General features: G+C 37.7%; 1 protein-coding gene across 3 annotated transcripts in view; it reads right to left on the reverse strand.

Moving 5' to 3' along the window:
* LOC150074973 (uncharacterized) overlaps positions 1 to 27,899 on the reverse strand; it is a 763,849-nt gene that overhangs the window by 45,483 nt on the left and 690,467 nt on the right. For all 3 annotated transcript variants that reach the window (XM_090388939.1, XM_090388938.1, XM_090388937.1), the window contains one exon: positions 26,896 to 26,946. In XM_090388939.1, coding sequence (XP_090245065.1) covers positions 26,896 to 26,946 — 51 coding nt within the window. The remainder of the gene's footprint in view (positions 1 to 26,895; positions 26,947 to 27,899) is intronic.

Consider the following 27,899-nt stretch of genomic DNA (forward strand, 5'->3'; position numbering starts at 1 on the left):
ACAAATGGCCCTCAGTCCCCAGCAGCTTTCACTCTCCCTCTTACGGCAGCAAGAGGATCAGAGTGGAAGCAGAGGGTGCTAAGAATCTCTGGGTACGACCAGGCTGCCATGCACGGAAACTGAACTTGGCCTGTTATAACGTAAGAACACTCATTGGTGAAGACAGGATATTAGAGCTGGAAAAGGAATTGGAAAATGTGAATTGGAATATCATCGGTTTGGCTGAAACAAGAAGAAGAAATGAATCACTTATAAGTTTATCAAGTGGAAATCTGCTGTACACCAATGGAAACAGTGAAAGGAGTGAAGGTGGAGTTGGGTTTCTGGTCCATAAAGATTTTAAAAACAACATTTTGGAATTCAAAAGTACATCACCAAGAGTGTCAAGACTAATACTCAAGATTTCTAAGAGATACAAGCTAAAGATTATAATGATTTATGCACCAACGTCGAGCCATGATAATGAAGAGGTTGAAGAAATGTATATTGAGAGTCTTCTAGATGACCATAAAACCCACTACACTATTATTATGGGAGACTTCAATGCTACGGCTGGAAAAAGACAAAACAGCGCAGAAAGGGGAACAATAGGAAATTTTGGAATTGGTGAAAGAAATGAAAGAGGTGAAAGACTTGTGGAATTTGCAGAATCGCAAGGATTGTCAGTAATGAACACTTTTTTCAAGAAAAGGGTGAACAGAAAGTGGACATGGAAGAGTCCAAATGGATTAACTACTAATGAAATCGACTTCATCCTCACTAACAGAAGATATATTGTGAATGATGTTACTGTTGTGAATAAGGTAAATGTTGGAAGTGATCACAGAATGGTAAGATGTACACTTGATATAGATGTAGGAAAGGAAAGGAAAAAACTGACTCGAGTAAATAATACAAAGGTCTTTGAGATAACAGAAGAGGAGAAAAAGCAATATGTACTGGAACTTAAGAACAAGTATGAGCTTCTGCAGACTGCTGAGGACCAAGATATCGACGAGGAATATTACAACTTTTTGAAAGTGATAAAGCCCAAGAAACCTATAGGGAAAAAGAAATCCAAAGAAGAAAAAAATTAGTCAAGAAACACTTGTCATGATGAACCGAAGACGACAAATGAAAAGCAAGAAAAACACTGACAGGGAGAAAATTGAGTATACTGAGTTATGCAAAGCCATTAGAAAAAGACTCAGAGAGGACATAAGAAGATTTAATACAAGAAAAGTAGAACAAGCATTAAGGGAAAACAAAGGAATTAAATCAGCAGCTATGAGCAGTAATACAGAAAGACAAATGATACTTAAATTGAAGAATAGCAATGGTGTACTTATAAACAGCAGAGAAGGCATAATTCAAATAGCAGAAGACTACTATAGAGAATTATACAAGGAGCAGGGGAATGATGCCAGCAGTGGGGAACATGGATTGCAAAGTAGCAACACATACGACATACCCAATATTCTTCCGGATGAGGTAGAACAGGCATTGAAGAAAATGAAGAATCAGAAAGCCCCGGGGGAAGATGAAGTTACTGTAGAGTTGTTAAAATTGGGAGGAAGAGACATAACACAAAAACTGGCAAGGCTCTTCACAAAGTACATTAGAAAAGGTGTGACACCTAAGCAGTGGAATAATGCAATCATGATTTTGCTGCCAGAAAGGAGATAAATCAGAATTTGGAAATTATAGACCAATTAGCTTGCTATCCCACATCTACAAGTTGTTCACAAGGGTCATTACTAACAGATCAGAAAGAATACTTGATGAGAATCAACCGAAAGAGCAAGCTGGCTTTAGGACAGGATTCTCAACTATGGATCATCATCATATAATATCACAGCTAATGGAGAAAGCAAATGAATATAAAACACCATTATGCCTGGCATTTGTGGATTATGAAAAGGCATTTGACTCAATACAGCAGAAGGCAATGTTTCGGGCACTGGAAAGACAAGGCATTGATACTCCATATATTATGATTTTGAAGAAAATATATGAGAGTGCTACCTCCTTTATTAGACTAGACAAAGACAGTAGGAAATTTAAAATTGAGAAAGGAGTTCGACAAGGAGACACAATTTCTCCGAAGCTGTTTACTGCTGCCCTTGAGGAAGCTTTCAGAAGATTAGACTGGTCGCAGAAAGGAGTCAATGTGAACGGAGAGTACCTAAACCATTTACGATTTGCAGATGACATTATGGTCATTAGCCACGATCCCAACGAATTAGAGGAAAATCTTAATCAGTTATGCACAGCTAGTAAGGATTTTGGACTAAAGATGAATATGGCTAAAACAAAAGTAATGATGAACAAGTATGCCACAGAAAGGGAAATAATGATTGAAGGAGCAGTAATTGAAAAGGTGGAGTTATATACTTATCTAGGACAAGTCATTAGCTGTAATAATGATAAATGGCTGGAAGTCAAGAGAAGAATAAATTTTGGATGGATAGCATTCAGGAAATATAGTCACATACTGAAGAGCAATATCCCAGTTTGTCTCAAACGTAAAATAATGAATCAATGTATACTCCCCACCATGACTTATGGAAGTGAAACTTGGGCACTCACCAAAAGAATGGAAGAGAAGCTGAGAACTACACAGCGAAGAATAGAACGAATCATATTGGGAATCAGACTGTTAGATAAGAAGAGAAACACATGGATTAGGCAACAAACTCAAGTAAAGGACATTCTTATCAAAACTAAAGAACTAAAATGGTCTTGGGCAGGACACATAGTTCGAAGACATGATGACAGATGGACTAAGAAAATAACAGAATGGTATCCAAGAGGAGCTAGAAGAAAACCTGGAAGACAAAGGCGGAGATGGATAGATGAAATTCATGAGTTTGTGGGTAGTAAATGGATGGCCAGTGCTCAAAACAGAAGGAACTGGAAAGTTGCTGGAGAGGCCTTCATCCTGCAGTGGATTGAAAATGGCTGATGATGATGTGTCCTGTTTGCTTGTAATTTTGTGCATACATAGTTTGAGAATGTTTCTCTTTCTCAATGACAGAGATCTTCAACAGTGAGATCTCAGTCACAGAGTAGAGAAGTCCGTTAATGTAACCTTCACACATGTTGTAAATGAAACTGTTTGGTACAGGCATTGATGATGACAACACTTAAGTCTTACAGAATTTTATTGATATAAGTAGGAAGAGGTAAAGAGTTTAAAAATCATCATCTCATTCACAACTAAAATGAAGAGTAATGCAGAAGATGCATATCAAAGCAAAAGTTCCTTGTCTTTCAAAAATCTGTTCTAAGTAACATATGGTATAATGAATATATTCATAAATTATTTTTCTTTGCGAGATATAAGACAAGACTGAGAGACTTTAGAAGGATTAAAATCAACTACTCTAATGTTGGGGCAAAGACAACTAAGTTGTCTTTGCCCCACTGGAGAAATACCTGGGGATTGACATTTAAGGAATTGGTAGTGGATATTCGAGAAGTTGAAGCTGATTGAGCAGGGCAAGGTTTCTCAAAATGGAAAGTGGAATGCAATGTGCTATCATCGGCAAAACTATGGATAGGATTTCCAGTCAAGGGAAGAAGGTCATTAATATACAAGAGGAAAAGAGTGGGGAAAAGAACTTAATCCTTGGGGGGACACCAGCATTATTGGAGAAGTTAGAAGACAGAGAGCCATCACCCTCAGCGAGCGATCAGAGAGAAAACTGGATAACCAATTACAAAAAACAGTTGGCAAACCATAAGATGGAAGCTTGTTTAGAAGATCTTTATGCCAAACACGATCGAAAGCCTTTCAGCTGTCAAGAGCAATTGCTTGTGTTTCACCAAACTTTTCTATTGAATTTGTCCATAAATGAGTAATATAAGCCAGAATATCACCAGTGGATCGACACTGATGGATTCCACATTGGCAATCGTTGATGACACGGAAGGTTTCTAGGTAGTTTAAGAGTTGGCGGTTAATTGATTTCTCTATTACTTTAGAAAGAGTAGAAGTAATTGCAATGGGATCATAATTGGATGGGAGGGATTTGTCACTCTTTTAGGAACTGGCTGGATATGAGCAAATTTCTAAGCAGAAGGAAAAACACCTTTGGAATAAGAAAGTGAAAAAGGCGGCAAAGAATAGGAGTAAGTTCAGGAGCACAGGTTTTGAGAACAAATGGAGAAATACCATCGGGACCTAGAGCTTTCCTGGCATCAAGTTTCATCAAAATCCTTCTGACATCCTTTTGACGGAAGACCACAGGAGGCATTGAATGGAGCGTGCTAGGAATGGTGGGAAGTGTTTTACCAAGATCATTAATACGTGAGTTGGAAGAAAAATGGGATGCTAGCAGCTCGGCTTTATCCTTGGTTGAAGTGACAATAGAACCATCTGGTTTTGAAGAGGTGGGAGCAGAGATGGGCAAAAGTTGCAGCCAATAGCTTTGGCAAGAGACCAGAATGCTCGGCTACCATTAGGGCAAGAAGCAAGTTTTCTATACTTAGCCTATTCAAAACTGAAACTGAAGAATTGGAAACAAGCCAATTACGATATGCAACATTCTTCTCTTGAACAGCCTTAGCACATTTAATGGAAAACCAAGGTTTAGATAAAGAACAAGATTTAGTGGAGTGTGGGATAAAGGATTCCATTCTTACAAGAATAATTTCACTAACATGATCTGAGCAAACGTTGACATCAGAAGTTTTGAAACAGTAATCCGACCAAGGAAAAGAAGAAAAGAAATCTAGCAGGTCATCCCATTTTGCATTCTTGTAATGCCAAACAATACAAGGTTGGGAATAGCCATGAGATAAAGGCTCCATTGAAGAAGAGACAATCACCAAGTTGTGATCTGAGGTGCCTAAAGGACCACTCATTTCAACCATGTACTTAGAAGGGTTGTTTGTGAGAAAAAGATCAAGCGTGTTGGCTGTATGGTTAAGATTGTCCGGTATTCTAGTAAATAAATGTGTCATTAGTAACTGCAAAACCCTCAGCATCTTGACCAGCTGGGTTGGAAGCTAGCTGGAGTTGTGAACATTACCTCACTGTTAAGAAAGTTGGACTGGAGAAAGTCAAGTTGCAAAGAGAGGAAGTCAAAGAGCTCCAAGTGATTAGTGGAGTTGGGAGAATGGTAGAGACAACAGATGAATTTGACACAATGAGGTAGAGAGATTTTCAGCCAGCGAAGATCGAAAAGAGGAGATTCCAAATTACCAAGTTTTTGATGGGGAATATCGGAACGGACATATGCACAAGTATCACCTTTGAGGCGAAAGGAATCATACAGAGAATAATTTGGGCAACTGAGATGAGCAGTAGTTGAATCAACTGATAACTGAGATTCTGTCAGAAAAAGTACATGGGGTTTGGCAGACTGCAAGTGGAAATGGATGTTGTTGAGATTAGGAATTGAGACCACGTATATTTGTGAAATGAAGTAGGAAGTTTATTCAATCCCTCCACTTCCAAGACAACAGATGAAAACCTGTTTTCTGTACAACTGTCCTCCAACCATACTCCCTCAACTTGAATTTATGTCCCCTGATGTGTATAGTCTCAGAAAGTGGAAGAATGCCATTAACATTCAGCTTACTCAATCCATTCAAGGCTTTAAACACTTCAATCAGATCTCCCTGTAGGTGCTTAGTCTCGAGACACTGCAACTTGCAGAATTGAAGCCCTTCTAGGTAAGAGCACCCTTTAGTTCCCTTCACCAGTTTGGTTGCCCTTCTCTGCACCTGTTCCAGCAGTTCTACATCCTTCCTAAAGTGAAGCCTCCAGAACTGTATACAGTACTCAGGATGCAGCCTAACCATGGCCTTATACAAAGAGATAATCCTCTCCTTATCTCTGCTAGCAAAGTTTCAGTATATCATTGACCAAACCCTGTGAGCTGTCCTGGCAGCATGTTTGCAGTGCTCAGAAAATTTCATGTCTGACTGCACAATTAATGTCACGTCTTTTTCATTCTCCACTACTCTGAGGGTAAGTACCAGACAGTTGCCAAGTTACTCTGGAGTTACTGCTACTCATATGCAGTACCTTGCATTTGTTAATGTTAAACTTCAAATGTTTCTATTGACGACAATATGGGTTTTTCTCATCTGATAAAATGTTCTGCTTTTTTAAAGAAAATCTTTTTTTAATTTAGCAACTAACTGTTCAGAGGTTAATTTTAGTTTAACTTTAATTCTGATCACACCCTTTTTTTGTTTTTCTTTTGATTTAGGTGTTTCTATTTCTGCTAATTCTCTACACACGGATTGAGTGATTCAAATTTTTGCATTTGAATCATTATGCAAAGTAGAGTTGGTCTGTCTTCATACTGAAGTTCTGTCTGAAATTACATCTATAATTACATAATTACTTTAATTATATCCGTGGGATTTATTATCTACATTTCCTTTTGGAATGCTGCTGTTTAAATCAAGTTTCTTTTGGAGATTAAGTTATTGCAAATTGTTATTTCCATTTTTTGAACCATGCAACAAGGGCTACTATGGCCAAATTGCTCCTTTAGAGTGATTATACAAATTTAGTAGTAATTATACAAATTGATTGCCTTTAGATACATGAACAGCTCAGTAAAACTGGTATAATTTCCAATGACATGTCTTAGCTTCAGCAGTTTTGTTAACTTAGCAAGGGACTCAGTTTCGGTAAAGCCAAATCTGCAATTATCGATATTAACAATTGCAATATTTACGAAGGAAAACTGTTTTCTAGGAATGCTTCAAGACAGTGAATATGAGAATTGGAAAATGAGATGAATGGGCTTGTAATTTAATAAAATTTTAATGAAATATTCTACTCTGTTATCTCCTTATGCAATGTCTTCTTGCTCCATATGGAGCACTGAGTACTGGGATTTAAAGCATGTCTCCCTTACAGTTACATTCTCTTCTGGTTTCCCAGGCTTGATCATGTTCTGTTATTTCAACTTATTAATTCAGAATTAATAATGATATTAATGGTGATCCGATAATGATAATCTTATTTCGGAACAGATATTAGTGATAAAGCTTAGTCTCACATGTCTTTCACACAACATATTAGATCATTTTATTATTATTTGAAAGATCTTCCTTATCTTCATTTTTCTCTCTCTTTAGATTGGAAAAAAATAAAACCTATATATTACGAGGGTAATTCAAAAAAATAAGTCACACTTGACCATTGTAGCCCAAGAGACATTTATTGAGGTATGTAGCATTATGCAATTGGCACACTATGGCCATAGATGCTGGCTGACTGACCGACCAACCAACCAACCAACCATTATGCAATAGAAAGCACATACCTTGCACTACTTTTCCACATAGTCACCGAGTTGATGTAAACACTTCTCGGAACGTGTGACTAAACGTTTGATTCCCTGATGATAGAAATCCAGTTCTTGGTCATTCAGCCACTGTCGAACTGCTGTTTGCATCTACTCATCTTTTGCAAATCGTTGTCCCCTAGATCTTCTTTCAGGTTGCCAATGATGTGATAGTCACAAGGCAAAAGATCTGGACTGTATGGCAGATGTTGCCATACCTCCCATCCAAAACTTTGGAGCAAGTGTTGTGTTGTGCATGCATTGTGAGGTGCACTGTTGTCCTGAATGAGAAAAACACCTTTGCTTAACTTTCCATGCATCTTGTTTTTCATGGCTGTTCTCAATTTACCCATACACAGCAGTTATTTCATGAAGAATCTCGGAACAATTCAGACATTTCGCTCACAAAAATTGTATCGTTCCGCGTACCTTGAACTTGGAGAATCATTCTAGCTGACGTGCCATTATGAACGCTTACTCCAGGGGGTGCACAATATGAACTCCATTCCGTGCAGGCGTAACTTATTTTTTGAATGCCCCTTGGCAGTGGAATTCAAAAACCAGATTCTGTTGAGGGTAGGTGACCACACAGCCAGAGAAAAAACTGGCTTCTTGGACTTAAAAAAAAAAAAAAAAAAAAAAAAAGCCGCTGCCATATTAATGTACAGTAGGCGCCAGTTATGTTGATCACTGGTTATTAGAATCAGCCTCTTTATAGAATCAAATTTCAAAGAACCGATTCAGATAAATAAAATGTAATATACTTTCATCGTTTATTAGAATCACATCTTCAGTTATAAGAATCAATTTTGAATGCCTCTGTGATATTGTTCTAAAGCACATTTCTAGAGGTCAAAACCATAAAATAATAAAAACAATTTGCACTTTTCAGTTTATTGTGCTTTTTGTTTGTACAATCTGTTATAACAGGCAGGAAACTCGATCTTATTGCATTTGCGATAATACCAATTGCTGTAATTCTGTGTGTTTTTAAGTTATTATGATGAAATGTGTTTTCACTTCACTGAAATCTTCAATCGAATAAAAAACAAATTTTCTGAATCTGCTCTTCATTCCTATGGCTAAACTTCATAAACTTTTTACTCCGTATTTCACTCGCAGATATCATATTAGTTCCAATTTGTGCATGCCATGTGCTTTGTTATTGATTAACACATCTTTTTACTGTGTTTTAAATTTTACTACAAAAAAACAAAAGTCAGTGAACAGAAAGAGAGTGAATTTGAGTGTTGTTGTTGTTGTTGTTGTTGTTCGGTTTAACGACACAAGGGCTACTAAGGCCAAATTGTGTCTCTTCATCGTTAATTGACAAAAAGCATATTGTTAGAGAGATTACATTATATGCTTCTGTACAAACCAATATGTTTTATATATAATAAAAGTTCTTCAATATTTGCTTCATTTCCTAAGATGCGAGATAAATCAGGTGATATATTCAATTTAGAGAGAGACTGAAAAGTGTTTGACTGGATGGTTGAATGTAAGGGACAATCAACAAGGAAATGACGGACTGTAAGCTGCGTCTGACAGGATGGGCTTTCTGACTGTGGTGGGCTTTCACCCAATAATAGAAAGAGATGAGTATAGTGAGTGTGTCCAATTCTGAGTCTTGCCAGTACCACTTCCTCTCGTCTGTTTCTTCGGAAGCCAGACAGCCACAGCTTTGGATTTTCTTTTATCTGGTCAAGTTTATTGTTAGGGTCACTTTTCCAGGTCTGTGACCATTTATTGTAGCAGGCTTTGCGTATGACAGACTTAAAATCAGAGAAAGGAACCCGAGGATGTTGTGAGAGAGCGGGTTGAGGATTTAGCGGCAAAGTCGGCACTTTCATTTCCCGGAATGGCCAGGGATCCAGCAAAACCTAATTGGCTGATTGGACACACTGCAAGCAAATAGCTGGGAATGAATCTGTTTCAATGTAGGGTGAGAAATGGAGGAATTCTTCCTTATGGCAGAGACAGCACTAAGAGAATCTGTGTAAATTATGGCAGATGAGATGGAAAGCTCAATTATCTTACTAAGCGCTAACTTAATGGCATATAATTCAGATGTGAAGACACTGCAAGCAAGCGGTAGTGTGGCTGAAATTGTACATAAAGGAAAAACTGCCGCAGCACCTACCATACTCTCAGTTTTTGAACCATCCGTATAAATTTTAGAGGCATGGTTGTTCATAGCATGAGCTGAATGTAACTGTCTGATAGTGCAGGAAGGTATATTTTTCCCCCACTGGAGGAAGTATGTATCTTGAGAGACAGACACATATGTCCAAGGAGCAACAGGTGTAGTTGTGTCTTGGAAGATTTCATTTAAATCAACATTCCAAGTCTGAACAAGCTCTTTGAGCCTGAGAGAGGCGGGTCTATTTTCATTTGGCTTGCTCTCGTAGAAGACATCCCAACGAGTATTACAGAGATACTCCCAACTTGGGTGTGATGGTAGACTCTGGATCTTAGCAGCGTAGTGAAGCAGTAGTGTTTTTCTACGTAGGCGTAATGGAGGATCATGCGCTTCAATATATAGACTTTGGATCGGAGAAGTCCTGAAAGCTCCCAATGCAGTCCTCAGAGCACTGTGATGGATCATATTTAGCCGTTTTAAAGTAGTGCTCCTGGCAGAGTCATACACTGGACAACCATAATCTAGCCGTGAACGGATTAAACTTCTATAAAGATGCAGCAAAGTACACCGATCAGCTCCCCACGACATAGATGATACCGAACAAAGTATATTCAAATGCTTTAAACAAGAAGTTCTCAAATAAGTGATGTGAGCTTGGAAATTTAGTTTGCGGTCTAATAGTAGTCCAAAAAATTTAACGGTATTAATGAGAGGGATTGGAGTATTGTTTATTTGTAATTCAGGTTCAGGATGGAGAGCTCGCTTCTTGCAAAAGTGAGTGACAGTGCATTTCTTTTCTGACAGTCTGTAACCGTTCCGTGAAGTCCAGGATTCTATTTTGGTTATGGCAAGTTGTAGCTGCCGTTCAATGGTATTCATACTTTGAGATTGACAGGAAATGGTAAGATCATCTGCATACATATAAATTTGAACAGTTTTTGGGATATCTCGTGTCATGCTGCTAACTCGGATTGAAAACAGTGTTGGACTGAGTATTGATCCCTGCGGGACTCCCTCTTCCTGAATGTGAGATGTAGAGAGGACGTTTTTGTATCGGACTTGAAAAGAGCGCAATTGCAGGAAATTCTGAATTATTTCTGGCAAATGACCCCTAAGCCCCAGATGGTAAAGGTCCATAATAATACCATGCCGCCATGTAGTGTCAAATGCCTTTTCAAGATCTAAATTGACCATGACTAGATGTTGTTTCATGATAAAGGCATTTCAGATATGAGACTCGGCTTTAATGAGCACATCTAGGGTTGATCTATTTTTTCGAAAGCCATACTGGTGATCTGGAAGGAGATTCTCTGACTCCAGGATGTAAGTGAGTCTAGTATAAACCATTCTTTCGAAAATTTTTCCCATGCAGCTCGTAAGAGATATTGGCCTGTAGTTTTCAACACAGGAAGGATATTTTCCTGGTTTTGGTAAGGCGATAATGAAGAAATGGCGCCATGAAGATGGATAGGCATTTTCAGAGTAGATCCGATTGTAAAAAATTAATAGGGTTCTCAAGTCTTTTCCAAGTAAATGCTTTAACATAATGTAATGAACTCCATCTGGACCTGAAGCACTATTGAAAGATCTGTTTAATTATTCTTGAAGTTCTATTAACATAAACGGTTGGTTGTACGGGAATGAACGGCGCGTGGAGAAGTTAATTTTATACCGTTCTGCACCTGCTTTGATTTTCTGGAAGGTGGAGGCATAGGTGGCAGAAGCTGATATTTTTGCAAATGATTCTGCAAATGCATTTGCAACTTCTTCGGGAGTAGAAATGTCTTTCCCTTTCCAATGAAGTATCGGAGAGGGCAGCCGAGCAAATTTGCCATTTAGTGCCTGTATTCTTTTCCAGATGACTTGTGTGTCCATGTCTTTGGTAATGGTGGAGGCAAAAGCAATCCATGAATCCCGTTTCGCTTTCCGCCTAACTTGTCTAGCTTTTGCTTTTAGTCTTTTAAAAGCAATTAGGTTACTAGTGGTGGGATACTTGCGGAAGTGATTCCAGGCGCAGTTTTTTTCCTGTTTGGCAATTAAACAATCTGTATTCCATCAGTGATTTCTGTGTTTTCGATATGGTGTGGATTTTGGAATGGAGGCCTTAGCTGCAGTCAGAATCTGATTGGTTATGTAAGTGTTGACATCATCAATATGTTGCCTTTGAACATAAAATCTGTCTAAGCGTATCTGGGCAGAACAGCCACCCCAGTTTGCCTTTTTAAACTGCCAAGTGGATCGTTGGTCAGGATTTTAAGTTACCCCTGTTTGTAGCGAGCAAATAATTGGAAAGTGATCACTGTTGAAGGGATTGGTTAATACCGACCATGTCATGATTGGAAATATGGATGGCGAACAAATTGACAAGTCTATTGCGGAAGCAGATCCGGTTGCTAAGTGGATGTAGGTAGGAGATCCAGAATTTAATAAATTAAGATCATTATTATGCATGAATTCCTCCATCAATTTGCCTCTTATATCCATTGTGGCCGATCCCCACAATGGATGGTGTCCATTAAAGTCACCAAAAAGACAAATTGGAGTTGGGAGTTGTGCAATTAGGTTGTCAAGTTCTGAAAGCAGAAGTGGGGCAGATGGTGGAATATAAATGGAAACAATGGTAAATGACGTACCAGCTGCAAGGCGAGCTGCCACAGCTTCTAGGGTAGTTCTCAATTGAATCGGCTTGGATGGTATGTTAGCGTTAACAAAAATAGCAACTCCTCCACGTGCAGGTGATACCAAGTTCCTATCTTGTCTGTAAATGGTATAACTTGAAAATTTTGGCAAAACTTGGGGTGACAAGAATGTTTCCTGTAAGCATACACCTATGGGATTAAATTGAGCTATTAAATCTCTTACGTCATCAGAATGAGTGCTTAGTCCTCTGCAATTCCATTGTATGATCTTATTCATTATTTAGCTTTATCTGAGGGTGATTCATCTGACTGTTTTCTGTACGTGGGACTTTTTTTCCGGTCCTTTTTTGAGAATGTGGGGCGTCTAGTATCCATGGTGTCATCTGCATGGAGTTCTAGAATAGGTTCCTCATTGTCTAGCAGCTCATCTACATCCATGCTTTTGGAGGGAGATTCCGTTTTTTTAGAGACTGATTCAGATTTTAATTGTTCTTTTCCAACTGGGACTAATGGAGTATGAGTAGGAATGCTGACTGGAGTATTTGTGGCTTCGCTAGTTCTTTTTGGAAGATTATCTTTCCTTGAGGTTGAAAGCGTAGATTTGAGCCAGTTCGCTAGAGAGGTGTTAGGTGGAACTGATACATCTGTTTGAGCTGTGGTAGAAACGAAGTTCCGAGTGCGAGCTGTATAGGAACGACTACTAGGCAGGGTCGACATAATTTGTCTATGTGCCTCAGGAAAGGTGACTTTATTTTCTATTTTGTACTTTTGAATTTTCTTTCCTGTAATCCATAGCTCACATGTTTTTGAAAAAGCTGGGTGGCTTTCTTTGCAATTTCGACAAACAGGAGTTTTGACAGAGCAATCCACTTGAATGTGATATTTAGAACCGCAGATGGGACATATGGCCTCACCCCTACATGCCTGCTGCTAATGCCTGTATTTCTGGCATTTGAAGCAGCGAACGGGATTCGGGATAAATGGTCTTATACGACAATTCAAATAGCAAGCTTTAATTGAGGATGGTAAGTCTGGCGTACTGAATGTTAAAATGATGGATCTCGTTGGAGTGAGATTTCCATCTTTTTTAGTCATAATCCGTTTCACATTTGTAACTTTTTGACTACTTAGTTCTTGAAGTAGCTCTTCTTCGGAGACTGTAATTAGGTCCCACTCACTGATTACACCCTTTGATGAATTTAAGGTTCTGTGTGGAGTTATTGATACTGTGAGCCCACAAAATGATGTTGTGTTTAAGAGCCGCTCAGAATGTTTAGCGGTGGCAGTTTCAATGAGGAGATCTCCGGATTGTAGTCTTTTCACCATTTTTGGTGATCCAGTAATTGATTCCAAATATTTTTGAATCAAGAATGGTGACAATTTGCCTACAGGTTGGGAGGATAAGGAATGAATCACCAAGAAATTTGGTAATTCATCATGGCATTCAGGTTCCCTTCTAAGCCTTTTGGGCTGGTTGGTGTCACGGTCGTTGTCAGGAATTTCTGGCCTTGAGCTTGATGGCTCTAAAGGTGGATAATTACTCATATCCATGTTAGCTCCTTTTGGCCCTGGGGGTATATTTTTACCACCCAGATTACCGGCCCCACCACGGGGAGGCAGGAGCAGTGCCGCTTGTGACCAAGCATATAGGTTAGTACAATTAGTAAGACTAATTTAATTAAAGAAAAAGGTTCTTTCCTTCTTCTGGGCTCTCTTCTTAGTGCTTTTAAGAAAAAGGGCTACTTAACGAAAAAGTTTAATAATCAAGGGAGAAAACAAAAGAGAACCTAGTCGCTTAGAGAAAAACGCTTTTCAATCGCACGAGAATCGCTTGGCCACGGAAACGCTTGGCACCCAGGGCCGAATTTGAGTGTAAAATATGTTATGAATTATAGAAACATACGACAAATTAAACTTAAGCAATATGTCTCAAAGGGAAGCAGTAGTAAAATTAGGAGTACTGTAATCATCTTTATCAAAATTATTAAAATCACATCATGTCTTAAACACTAATGTGATTAGTGAAACCAGAATGTCTGTTTGTTTGTTTCAAACAAACCAGCTCATTTAATGTACCAATCAGTTGTAGCATTCTTCTTTGAAAAGTTAATGATTTCCTGAAAAACTGCACAAAGAGTTTAAGGTGATGGATGGATGGATGGCTGACAAGATGGAAGGAAACGCATGATAAAGTTTACAAAAAACTTCATGGAGAAAAACAAGATTCCGATTGTTCTCCAGTTGATAACTGGTTGAAAACCTCTCAGCAAATTGTTAAGCACTTATAATCCTGAAGACATACAGATGAAACAGAGTTGTACTACAGAGATACCCTAGACACTTTTAAAAATCATTGCATGATTTTTAAAATTCCTCTGCATCTGCAGGAAAGATAAAAGATAGGATTACAGTTCTTTTAACATGCAACATGACAGGAACGGTCACGATGAAGCCTGTTAGTTACAGGCAAGAGTAAATCGCCTAGATGTTTTAAATGTGTAAAACAGCTGTTGAATACACCACACACCAATGCTTGGATGACAGCTTCTTTAATTGAAGATTATCTTCGTAAATGGGATTCGCAATTGGATAAGAAAAACAAAAAAATTTCATTGGATTTGGACAACTGCCCAGCCCACCCAAAGTTGGCTTTCAAAAACATTGAATTAGATTTTCTACCTTTGAATATCACATCACTGATTCAACCTATCGACCAGAGAATAATAAAAACCTTTAAGATGTTTTATAGATTGGATATGAGATAAAGAAACATCCAATCTATAGATGATGGTTTGGGAAAATCATCGGATATCGCAAAGCAGATAACTGTTCTAGATGTACTTCATATGACAATGAGTGCCTGGAATGAAGTTTACAAAACCTGCATTAGCAACTGTTTCAAAAAATGTGGATTAATTATTCACGATGGTCAACTAAGTCACAATACTGATCATGTTGAAAAGCCTGAAGACATGGGTGAACAGGAGTTTAATGACTGGGTGGACATAGGTGGTGATATACAAGTTACTACTGCTTTAACAGATGAAGAAATTGCCCAGTCCGTTCCTGATAATTTCGCCAAGGAGAAAGAAAATGATGTTGAAACCAAAGAGAAATTGTGAAGCTATAGCTGACCTGAGGAGAGTGTTGGAAGAAACTGGAGCAAGTGATCATGAATATAGACTATTATACAATATTGAAAAATCTATTAATAGATTTTGTAGTGATAATTTAAAGCAATCTAAAATAAGTGACTACATATTTTAAATTATAATCATATTACAAAGTGTTATGTTTAATTAACATGTATATTAATTAAGCTATGTACGTAAGTATAAATTTATTTTTATTTTGCCAATCTGTGGATAATTTTCTTCCGATTTTCACTTATCATTTAACTGGTTGTTATTGTTGTTGTTATTTTGGTTTTTAGGAGCATTAGCAACTAAGGCCATATTGCTCCGGGATATGCGGTGGTCATTCCCTGAATGACCTTTCCGCATCCTCCGTATTTGGTGGTGACGGGCTCGAACCCCGGTCTAATCAAGAAGCGTGTGCTACGCACTGCTGCTCCTTCCCACCTGGCTACGGAGGCGCCATTTAACTGGTAATAAATGTTTGGTAATAAAGTGTACATTTGTGCTTTATATCTTTATTTTTATAGTGTGTGGATAATATTTGTCGAATTTCACTTACTAGAATCGGCATTTATTAGCATAAAATTTCAATTTGCAAACATGATCAGTATAACCTGCGCTAACTGCATTATGTTCCATTATAATTTACAAACACCAATTTCTTTCTCTTTCACATATCTGATGACTGTATGTTACTATGTATTTGCAATGTATAAAATCATTAATTTTGGAAGAAATTTGATACTATTTCACAGTACAGCATCAGAAATCATACTACAATATACATACCGCACATTAAAAACTACTGGACAAATTGCAATATCAATACCAGAAGTTGTATTTGAACCCATGACCTTTATTTCTTAGGCAAGTATGTTACTCACTGGACCAATCCAGCAGTATGGGTTCACCTTTTGGCTTAACGATGGCAACTATTATTCTGTACAGATTATAGAGATCATAGCTAAAATATTATCTAAAAAAATAATGCACTACCTCTGAATACTTGATGGAGGTTTGACAGAGTAAATTCTTTCTCAAATATATTGTTATCTTTATCTTAATTTTTAATTTCATTAGAACATTTTTAACCTTTCCTTTCAATCTGGAAAATTTCTGTATAAGCTCAAGAAAACCTGTCATTCCAGTTTCCAAGACTGCCAATGCGGACTGTATTAGCATTAGTAGAGGCATATGATGCAAGAAAGCAAGCTTCTGCAGCATCAGCCAAAAAAAATAAAACAACTCCCATTTCACCCCTCCGTTCGTTCGAAATACCTGTCAAGCTGAGCCTTAAATTTATTTAGGCTATCAACTTCCACGACAAGGGATGGAAGTCTGTGCCACCAACCAACTACCCGCTGGATAGGGGCAAATTTCTGCACATCTATCCTAAAACTGTCTTTCCTCAATTTGAATTTATGCACTCTCAGGTGATTATTTTGAGCAAGAAGAAGAATCCCATTGGCATTGGGCATGCTCAAACCATTCAAGGCTTTGTACACCTCTATCAGATCACCTCGCTGGTGCCTAGTCTCCAGACACTGTAATTTGCAAAACTTAAGCCTTTCTTCGTAAGAGCAACCCTTTGTTCCATTCACTAATCTTGTTGCCCTTCTCTGTACTCGTTCCAGAAGTTCTACATCCTTCTTGAAATGAGGCCTCCAGACCTGTATACAGTACTCAAGGTGTGGCCTGACCATTGCCTTATACAAGGGAATAATCACCTCCTTATCCCTGCTAGAAAAATTCCTGCATATCACTGACAAGACACCATGAGCTACTCTTGCAGCCTGTCTGCACTGCTCAGAGAACTTCGTATCTGCCTGCACAATTACCTCCAGGTCCTTTTCATTCTCTACCACTGTCAGTCTGGTACCAAAGAGTTGATACATTGCTTTGGGTTACAGTTTCCCATAAGCAGCACTTTACTTTTGTCAATGTTAAACTTCATTTGCCACCTCTCAGCCCATCTGCTCAACCTTTTGAGATCCTGTTGCAGCAGCATAGTGTCAGTAGTGTCCTTAACAACCCTGCCCATCTTTGTATCGTCTGCAAACTTGGACATTAAGCTTGATATACCATCATCAATATCATTTATAAATACAGAAAACAACAATGGACCCAACACTGAACTCTGAGGAACTCCACTAATAACATTAGTCCACGATGAGCAGTGTCCATTGATTACCACTCTCTGTCTTCTCCCCCTCAACCATCCCTTTATCCATAGCAGCAATTTGCCTCCAATGCCACACTGCTCCAATTTGTGCAGCAGTCTTCCATGTGCAACAATATCAAAAGCCTTTCTAAGATCCAAATAAGATCCAGTTCTTTCGTGACTGCATCATAGTATCCAATCAAATTGGTCAGGCAAGACTTTACCTTAACAAAACCATGCTGTGTCCGAGCTATAACTGAAGTCTTGTCTAGATGATCCTGCAGTGCTTCTTTAACCAGTGCCTCCATTAATTTTCCTGGAAGAGAAGTTAAATTCACAGGTATATAATTACTTGTGTCAGCCTTTGATCCTCCTTTGTGAATTGAGGTCACATTTGCACATCTCCAGTCTATGAGTACCGCCCCTGAGTCCAAAGACTCAGGGGCGGTACCCAAAGCTCTCATAATTATGGATAAGGGTTTGCTTACTTCCTTTACTGCCTCCTTTAATATAACTGGATAGATCCCATCCACCCAGGGTGCCTTTTTTATGTTTATCCTCAACAATTTCTCCTCCACTGTCCTCTCAGTTATTACAAAATCATCTGGCTCACTGCCAGAGTTTACTTCACCTTTGGCATTCCCCTTTCTGAATAACTCCTCATGTGTAAATGTAGATGCAAAATACTCGTTTAGTTTGTTAGCCACCTGGACAGGATCCTCAACTGTTGAACCATCAATATCCAGTGGACCAATTTGATTCATCCCTTTCCTTCTAGAGTTTATATAGGTAAAGAACACTTTTCTGTTTTTATTTGCATCCTTTGCCAAGGATTTCTCATAATCTGCCTTTGCCTGCCTAATCTCCTTTGTGACTTGGTTACAGACCAGCTTATATCTATCATAGGCTTCCATGTCACCCATTAATTTATATATATGTATCGCATGCATTTTTCTTCTCTGCCATATGTCTCATTAGTTCATCTGACATCCATTTAGGCCCAAACCTTGAACAATATTTCTTAATTGATATGTAAAGCCTAGTAGCTTCCAAGATAAGTTCTTTGAATGCTTCCCATTTTGAATTTGCTGTTGGTAACATCTTCAGTTGGTCCCACTGTATATAATTTAAATACTGTCTCAGACCATCATAGTCGCCTTTACGAAAGCAAAAACCCTTCCCTTTACCCCTGATGGTAGTTACCTCTTTGAGTAAATCCCACTTCAGCACACTGTGATCACTGCCACCTTGTGGCTCCATCTGTAGATTCTTAATGCACGAAGAATCACTACTGATAATCAGATCAAGGGTACTACTCCCTCTAGTTGCCTCCCAAACATGCTGATGAAGAAAACAATCATCCAATAAATCCACAAAAGCCCTACTAGTGTGTGAGTGACCAACCCACAAATTTCAGTCAATATCTGGGAAATTAAAATCCCCCATTATAAGACTCTCTGATTTACTGGCCCACTTTATTTCCCTGTACAGTTTCTTATTATACTCATCAGAGTCATTAGGCCTATAGATGATGTCCCAATGCTTATGTCACACCAAACTGACTTGACAATGCACTGTCCAGCGATGTCTACTGGCTTCACTTCCTTGGATTTTATGTGTTTCTTAACTAATAGCATAACCCCTCCTCCCTTCCTGTACACATTGTACTCCCCACATTCCAGTTCTGCATTCCTTATATCTGTGTGACACCACGTCTCTGATACCCCAACAATATCTGCCTTTGATGTTTTGAGCAATACCTCAAATTCATCAAATTTATTTACCAAACTCCTAGCATTGGTGTACACGCAAGTACACATGCACCTGTTCTTATTCTTAGCTACCCTAACACAACCCATGTGTTTACTTGTACTGCAATGACTCCCAACAGTCTCTGAAATATCCTGCATCTTGTTTTCCAGGCTGCTGCTTATTCCAATAGAAGCAGTGCAAGAATCACTTTCACCTCTGCCAGTGGCTACTGTTAATCTATTAGTCCTTGTATCCCTCCAATCTAGAAGTTTTCCTACCCACCTAACACTGCCTTGATAGCATCAGCAAATATTCTTGCACCCTTTCTATTTAAGTGTATCCCATCCCTGTAGAAGCAGTCTCTCCTGTATCGACAACTTTGGTCCAACTGCATTAATCTAAGCGTTTGCAAAATTATTTGAAAATCCTTCATAGAAGAATAATGCTATTTTTATAGAGCAACCAAGTAAAGCCTCCAACAACAGTATATCTATAGCCCAAAGAAATCCACTGACTAGCAAATGCTGATTTCTGTTCTAGAATCACTGATAAATTAGAAACATGCAATTATACTGTGGCCACATTCCTTGACCTTTCAAAAGTCTGAATTTATAAATCTAAACCAACTAAAAATCTAAACTTCCATCTAAACCAACTAGGCTTAAGTGGAAATATCAACCAATTCTGGTTGTCCTGCCACTGTTAAAATCAGTAAATACTACAAAGGAGTCCCAGTGGGCTCTGTTCTGGGAATAGTTGTTTTCATTTTGTTCATCAACGAGCTTCAGCACATTTTTCTATCTGCTCAAAGAGTTGCCATAAGCAAGTGAAATATAAAAATTTTAATAAGAGAAAAACAACATGGCCCGTTCAAATCAAAACAACCACAGTGCTCACTATACTGGACGAATGGCTCAATACAAATCAGCTTATTCTCAATCCCTGAAAATTAAAAATACACAATCTTCAGGAAGAAGAAGAATAAAGCCCTACACTTTGATTTCAAAATCAGTTACAGGGACGGCAATCTGGAAATGGTTGGGGGTACAAAATTCTTGGGAATCTGGCTCAACTGTAAACTAGCCAAAGATAAACAAATAATCGCCATTGGATAAAGGACTGCATCACTATCAGCCCACCCATTGGTAAACACCCTGGGTAAACTTGAATCTCCTCAGACAAATCTTTTTGACCTTGATCCAGGCACATTTCACTTATGACTGTTCTTGGCTATGGAAGAAAACCATAGGTTAGATATCAGTAAGCCAGCAGAACATGGCCACGATTAATACCATCTTAAATTGCTGAAGATGTTCTATTTTGGGTCTACCATGGAATGCATCTATTTCCACAAAGTATAAGGAGGCAAAGCTCCTTAATTGACCAGCCAGTAGTGAAATCTGAAGCTACCTTCATTTACAACTTTCTCTGTATTCATTAGCTTCCCTATGCTTCTTATGAATTTTTTTTTTAAACCAGGGAAGAAGAAGCTTTAAGTGTTAAACACTTGGAACAGTCTTTTTTCCTCATGTAGAGTTCTCTGAATGAAATAGGAGACTTTTGAATGAAAACTTGACCACGGCCAGAGTATTATTTAATATAATGTTAATTGATGTGTAAGTTAGTGCAAATAAATCATTTCTACATGCATCCAGCTCTTAAATAACTAGGAATTGGCATCATCAAGTACATCTCATATTGTGAATACCTTTACAATGAGTTTGACCATAATATTGCATTACCTCGAATAGGTAATTCTTCACCAATGGAAAAGACTATATTGTTACTTATTCTTGGTGGATATCACCACCCAGATGGCACCGTTTTGGAGCTTGTTGGCTCCTCATCGATGGATGGGCAGGTACCTGGTGATGCAATGATGACAACCCAGTTGCGAAGTATAATTCCACAATATGACAGATGCTGTTGTTGTTGTTATTTGGTTTTTAGGAGCATTATTGCTCCTAAAAACCAAATAACAATCCCTGGAGCAACATGGCCCTATGCAGTAGTCATTCCCTGATCTTTCCACATCCTCCATATTTGGTGGTCACAGGCTTGAACCCCGGATATGAGAGATGCCTAGTGGTATGCAAGTAATTAAGATCATAGAGCACTTTAGGGCTATGAGCATCAGGTTGTTTTACTTTGCAACTGGGTTGTCATCATTGCACCAGGTACCTGCCCACCCACTGATGAGGAGCCAACAAGCTCTAAAACGGTGCCATTTGGGTGGTGGTATCCACCAAGAATAAATAACAGTAGTCTTCTCCACTGGTGAAGCATTACTTATTCGACGTAGTGCAATATCATGGTAACTCGCTGTGAAGGTTATGTTATGGGGGTTTGATGGCGCATAAGCTTCTTTGGCTATAATGCGCCTACATTGTGAAGGTATTCACAATATGAGATGTACTTAATTTTGCAAATTCCTAGTTACTTAGTAGCTGGCTGTGTGTAGAAATGATGCGCTTGCACTAACTTACTTGTCAGTTAACTATTTCACAACCTGAGGCTCATAGTCCTAAAGTTCTCTATGATGATGATGTTAATTAAACAATAATATTGTTATTGTGAGATATATTACTAACAGGTGATATTCAGCCAATGTATTATTTAATATGGTGATGTTAATTGCACAATATTGTTATTGTGAGATATACTACAAATCGGTGATATCTGGCTTATGTTACCCATATAAGTAACATAAGAACAGAATATCACCTGTGGATTAACACTGACGGAATCCACAGTAGGGATCATTGTCCATATGGAAGATTTTTATAAATAGTTTAAGAGTTGGAGGTTAATTAATTTCTCCATTACTTTAGAGAGACAGAGATTAGAAATAAGTAGAAATACTTAAGAGAGAGTAGAAAAAGAAAATTTTTCAAAATTGTTTAAGAGAGTTGGAGGTTAATTGATTTCTCCATTACTTTAGAGAGAGTAGAAATAAGTGCAAAGGGACGATAATTGGATGGGAGGGATATGTTACCCTTTTCATAAACTGGCTGGATATGAGCAAATTTCCAAGCAGAAAGGAAAAAATCTTTGGAATAAAAAAGTGAAAATGGGTGACACAGAACAGGAATAATTTCAGGAGCACTGGTTTTAAGTGGAGAAATACCAACAAGTATTTCCCCACTCAATGCTAAAAAAAAAAAGAAGCTCCATGGAGCTTTCTTATCATCAAGATTGTTCAAAATCCTTCAGATATCCTTTTGACAGAAGACCACAGGAGGCATTGAATGGAGTGTACTGGGAATGGTGGGAGGTGATTTACCAAGATCATTAATATACGAGTTGGAGGAAAAATAGGATGCTAGCAGATTAGCTTTATCTTTGACTGAAGTGGCAATGAAACCACTTCATTCTAACACGATCTGAACAAATGTTGACATTAGAAGATTTAAAGCAGTAATACAACCAAGGAAAAGAAGAAAAGGAAAGGTGGGAACAGAGATGGGCAAAACTAGAGGCCAATAGCTTTGGCAAGAGACCAGAATGCTCAACTACCAACTGGACAGGAAGAAAGTTTCTACTCTTAGCTTGTTCAAAATCTAGTTTGGACTGATTAATAACTGCTTTACAATTGTTGTGAGCTTTGGTGTAGGCAGAAAATGAACCTTGAGATTTAGATACAAGCCAATTACAATATGCAACATTCTTCTATTGAATAGCCTTAGCACATTTATTGGAAAATTGGAAAACCAAGGTTTAGATAAAGGAAGAGATTTTAAGGTGGAGTGTGGAATAAAGGATTTCATACCGACAAGAATAATTTCACTGACACAATCTGTACAAATGTTGACATCAGAAGATTTCAAACAGTAATGCAACCAAGGAAAAGAAGAAAATGAATTTTGCAGGCCATTCCATTTTGAATTCTTGTAATGTCAAATTTGGTTGAGAATGGCCACGAGAGAAAGACTTTGTAGAAGAAACCATCACCAAGTTGTGATCTGAGGTGCCTATAGGACCACCCACCTTGACCGTGTACTTAGAAGGGTTGTTTGTGAGAAGAAGATTAAGTGTATTGGCTGCATGGTTAGGATTGTCTGGGTGCCGTATTCTAGAAGATAAATGAACAATCTGTGCAAGGTTGTTAGTAATTGCAAAGGCTTCAGCATTCTTGACCAGCGGGGTCCTTGTCACTAGAAAATGGAAGGCAGCTGGAGTTGTGAACATTAAAATCACCAAGGAAAATTATCTCACCATTTGGAAAGTTGGACTGGAGAAAGTCAAGTTTCAAAGAGAGGAAGTCAAAGAGTTCCAAGTGAATAGTAGAGCTGGGAGAAAAACAGAGGCAACAGATAAATGTGACAGAATCTGGTAGAGAGATTTGAAGCCAGAGAAGATTGAAAAGAGGAGATTCCAAATCACCAAGTCTCTGACAGGGTATACCAGAAAGGACATATTCACAAGTACCACCTTTGAAGTGAAAAGAATCATATAGTGAATAATTTGGCAAATGAGATGAGCAGTGGTTGAATCAACCAATAACTGGGATTCTGTCAGAAATGTACATAGGGTTTTTTGCAGATTGTAAGTGGAAATAGACATCATTAGAACACGAGATTAGAAATGAGACCATGTATATTTGTGAAATGAACAAACAAGTGTTTGGGAGGTTTAGATCTTTTTGCAGATAAATTTGTTCTATAATTTTAACAATTCATATTGTATTCAGAAAAAAATAAACTTAGTTTAATTTGTTAATCGAGAGGATATGCAGTATGAAATAATGAAATTTTTGGATATGGTATATACATGGTAAGAATATATCCAGCTCCTTTTTATAATGTGGCTTCCATAATGGCCCTCCCTGACACACAGACACATACCCATCACTTGGACTCCCTCCAGTAACTATCTGGCAAAGTAGAGGCAACGAGATTATACACTAGCTGATATGGAAGCCTCCTAGAGAGTTACCAATAGGTATGGTCTGGTGGCCTGTATAGCAGCTGGCTTGCAAACACCATTTTAGAGCTATAACCTCGTAATGTATGGAAGACTGCTTCTCTCCACGATAACCTCAAAAGGCGCCAATTGTACTGTGTGATGGAAAATTTGTTGAAGCTTTGCTCTGGAGACTAAACATGGATGCCACCACTTCAGGCCTCCAATAAGTAAAGTGGTGGCATTGCACTGGTTGATGAGAGTCGTCTACCACCTAGTACTGCCTGGCAACACAGATAGGCAGCGTTCCTCCGTGTGGTGTGGGTGTCACAGTTCGACCAGTTTGGTTTGCACCTCGGTGGTCACCTCCAATATGCTAGGTGCCGTATTTCAGAACTGGCTCATGGGGGGTTATACCCAGGGTTACTAATGGTCCAACCATCATGAAGGTGCAAGCAGGGGATCTGACTGTCATAGATTGACTGGGATTTGTTGAAATTAGATTCACTTGATTTGAGTTTCATCCAAATAGCAGTTCCATCCACATTTTAGCCTCCGAGGTAGCAAGCAGAGCTTGGTATACCTGAGAGAATGTCTGTGACAGCCTCAAGGAGCAGCCCAAGGACCTTAATGCAATTACAGACAACCCAATTTATATTATCACATTATACCTGTACAATTAGCCTACATTATTAAACTTAGTTTAATTTGCTAATGAAACTGTTATGCTTAATTCCATAGTTGGTTGAAGGAAAATCATTTTTCCTTTTACCAATAACAGGAAGAAACTATAAAATTACTTGAAAAATAAATATTTAACAATGTAAATAATTGCCAGTTGCCACTTCACTCATCAAGAGCTGGTTTGTCAGAAACCAATTAGCAGTGGACCAAATAAGACTTTCACTGTAGTATGCTTTAGCATTATTTAAATTGTTACTTTATACAAGATTATTTTGAGCACAATATTATATTATTTTTAGGACAGCACTTTTTAAGCTCCTAAATTTTCAATCAATAAAGTTTATCTATGTGTAAACAAATGGACTTTTGACTATCATACAGAAGCTATTATTATGGACTGGACTGCAGAAGCATCCTGAAGAACTGCAAATGGATAACAATACATGTGAAGTGCAGCCACAGTTCACTTGTATGACCCAAATGTTTTGCAAATGAAATTTCGTAATGTATTAAATGGCAGATTTAACCCAGTGATGACATATACATATGCGGGGGAAAAAGGAAAAAAAAAAAAAAAAAATGTTCAAAATTAAAATGGCTATCACAGAGTACATGTGAATTTCAATATTCCTTCAGTATATTTTTGACTTTTGATCTGCATCCCTGATTTTGTTAGAATTTCCGAAGTATGTCCGTTTAAATATCAGATCTCAGCATTAGAAATTTTGCACATGCTTATGCACTGGTTTATCAAACAAAAGGCTTAAGCACTTGTTTAGAATGTTCATGATTTTGTAATAAAAATGAAAATTATAGGTTGAAAAAGTTACTTCTAGAAGGATGTAAATGTCTAATGGTAATTTAATTTCTGCTTTGATTTCATATCTTTCATATCATTGTTTCAGTTTGAAGTGCATTACTTGGATTATAAGTTTCTGGTGGATAACGATTAAGATTACAAGCTTTTGATTGATGATAAGATAATTAATGGACTTCGTATTCATATGCAAATTATCAAGTAAGTGGAATTCTTATTTTATAAGTCTTCTTCCGAGTTTTTTTTAGTACCAATGTTCAGCTAGCACACTGCTAACAAATACATAGTCACTAATGCATAGCTAGCAAAATACAGCAATTACTAGTGAATTGCTGATATGATATGAAATTTTTGAATGCACTGGCACTTTAATTCCACATGTGCCCATTGTCATTGTCCACAACATTAAAAAATAAAAAAGTAAACCTCTAATATTACACCAGCAGACAGGATTATCAAATTCATTTGATAATCTTGTATGCTGTATTTTACAGATATACTGTGATCATATATCTGATTCACATATATTATGCACTCAACGGTGAAAATTCAACTGAGTGTAGAAAAGTGGCAGGAGTAAATCTGGCACTCACATTCTTTAAATATTTATTTTTTTAAACAAAGCATATAACAAAAACTTCTGTTTAGTTCTGTTTGTTCTGAGAGTTCTGTTTAGAGCATATAACGAAGGTTATATGCTCTGAACAGAATAAAAGACAATAAAAATTTTATTATTATTTTTTTTATGCTTAAAAGATTACACAGGATGTCTTAGTGTGCATTTATTTGCTTATGAAACTATATGTTAGCTGTTGTCATGAATTTTTATTCCTGTTTGATGCTAATTTATAAAATAATGAACTAATTTAATTAATAATTAAATATATATATATATATATTATTCTTTCTTACAAAAATTGTACTATGAAGATAATGAATACATTGAGAAAGTGTCTAATTTTACATTACTGATTGCTTTTAATTCCAATCATGGAAATTACAGGCAATTGGATAAGCTATCCCTAAAAGTTATATAATCCCTAACAATCCCTAAAAGTTACATATAGTGTAATTTTAGGGACTGGCTGACAGAGGGGTTTAACGGAGCAGTTATAACATGCTTAACAACTTCTTTCAAAATTTAAAAAGACAATAATTAAAGTTATCATTATTACACTTCTAGAAGTTGCATGTCAAGTTTAAAACCACCTTGTCATAAATTAGGTCCAATTCAGGGAAAAACAAACTAAAAAAGAATTATGCAGGAGATAGATATTGTAAAAAAAGTAACTATAAAACATATTTAAAAATTAATAGTGGGATAATAATAAAAAAAAAAAAACTGGTATATAAAGTATTTGTTACTTTTATTTCTTCTTCCATTTCAGACAGCTTCCTTTCTAGTGCTCTACGTTCCTAAACAACAGAAAAAAAAAAAAAAAATTCAGGGGTTTGCAACACACATATTTTCTTAAAAATATTATATATTTGAAAATTGGAAAAATGCGATAATGCTGTAAGAAAAGTGAACTTTTCACTTGTTTAGCATTAGCATTAGTAGAGGCATTTGATGCAAGAAAGCAAGCTTATGCAGCATCAGCCAAAAAAAAAAAAAAAAAAAACCCACTTCCACTTCACCCCTCTGTTCGTTCAAAATACCTGTCCAGCTGAGCCTTAAACTTATTTAGGCTATCAACCTCCACCACAAGGGATGGCAGTCTGTTCCACCAACCAACCACCCGCTGGCTAAAGGGCAAATTTCCGCACGTCTATCCTACATCTGTCTTTCCTCAATTTGAATTTATGCCCTCTCAGGTGATTTTTCTGAGCTAGAGGAAGAATCCCATCAGCATTGAGCATGCTTAAACCATTCAAGGCTTTATACACCTCTATCAGATCACCTCGCTGGTACCTAGTCTCCAGACACTGTAATTTGCAAAACTTAAGCCTTTCTTCGTAAGAGCACCCCTTTGTTCCATTCACTAATCTTGTTGCCCTTCTCTGTACTCGTTCCAGCAGCTCTACATCCTTCTTGAAATGAGGCCTCCAGACCTGTATACAGTACTCTAGGTGTGGCCTGACCATTGCCTTATACAATGGAATAATCACCTCCTTATCCCTGCTGGAAAAAATCCTGTATATCATTGACAATACTCCATGAGCTACTCTTGCAGCCCGTCTGCACTGCTCAGAGAACTTCATATCTGCCTGCACAATCACCCCCAATTTATAGTAATAGCAATACTAATTACCATATGGTGCAAGGAAGCCACAGACTTAAGAAAACAAACTATAGTATGTGCTGTCCTCCTCCTTCCACAGGTAAATATCCAGTTGACCTTTAAATCTTTTCAAACCGTCAGCCTCAA

This window comes from Mastigoproctus giganteus, chromosome 14 (genome assembly GCF_048544385.1).
Source record: "Mastigoproctus giganteus isolate SK-2022 chromosome 14, ASM4854438v1, whole genome shotgun sequence".
NCBI lineage: Eukaryota > Metazoa > Arthropoda > Arachnida > Uropygi > Thelyphonidae > Mastigoproctus > Mastigoproctus giganteus.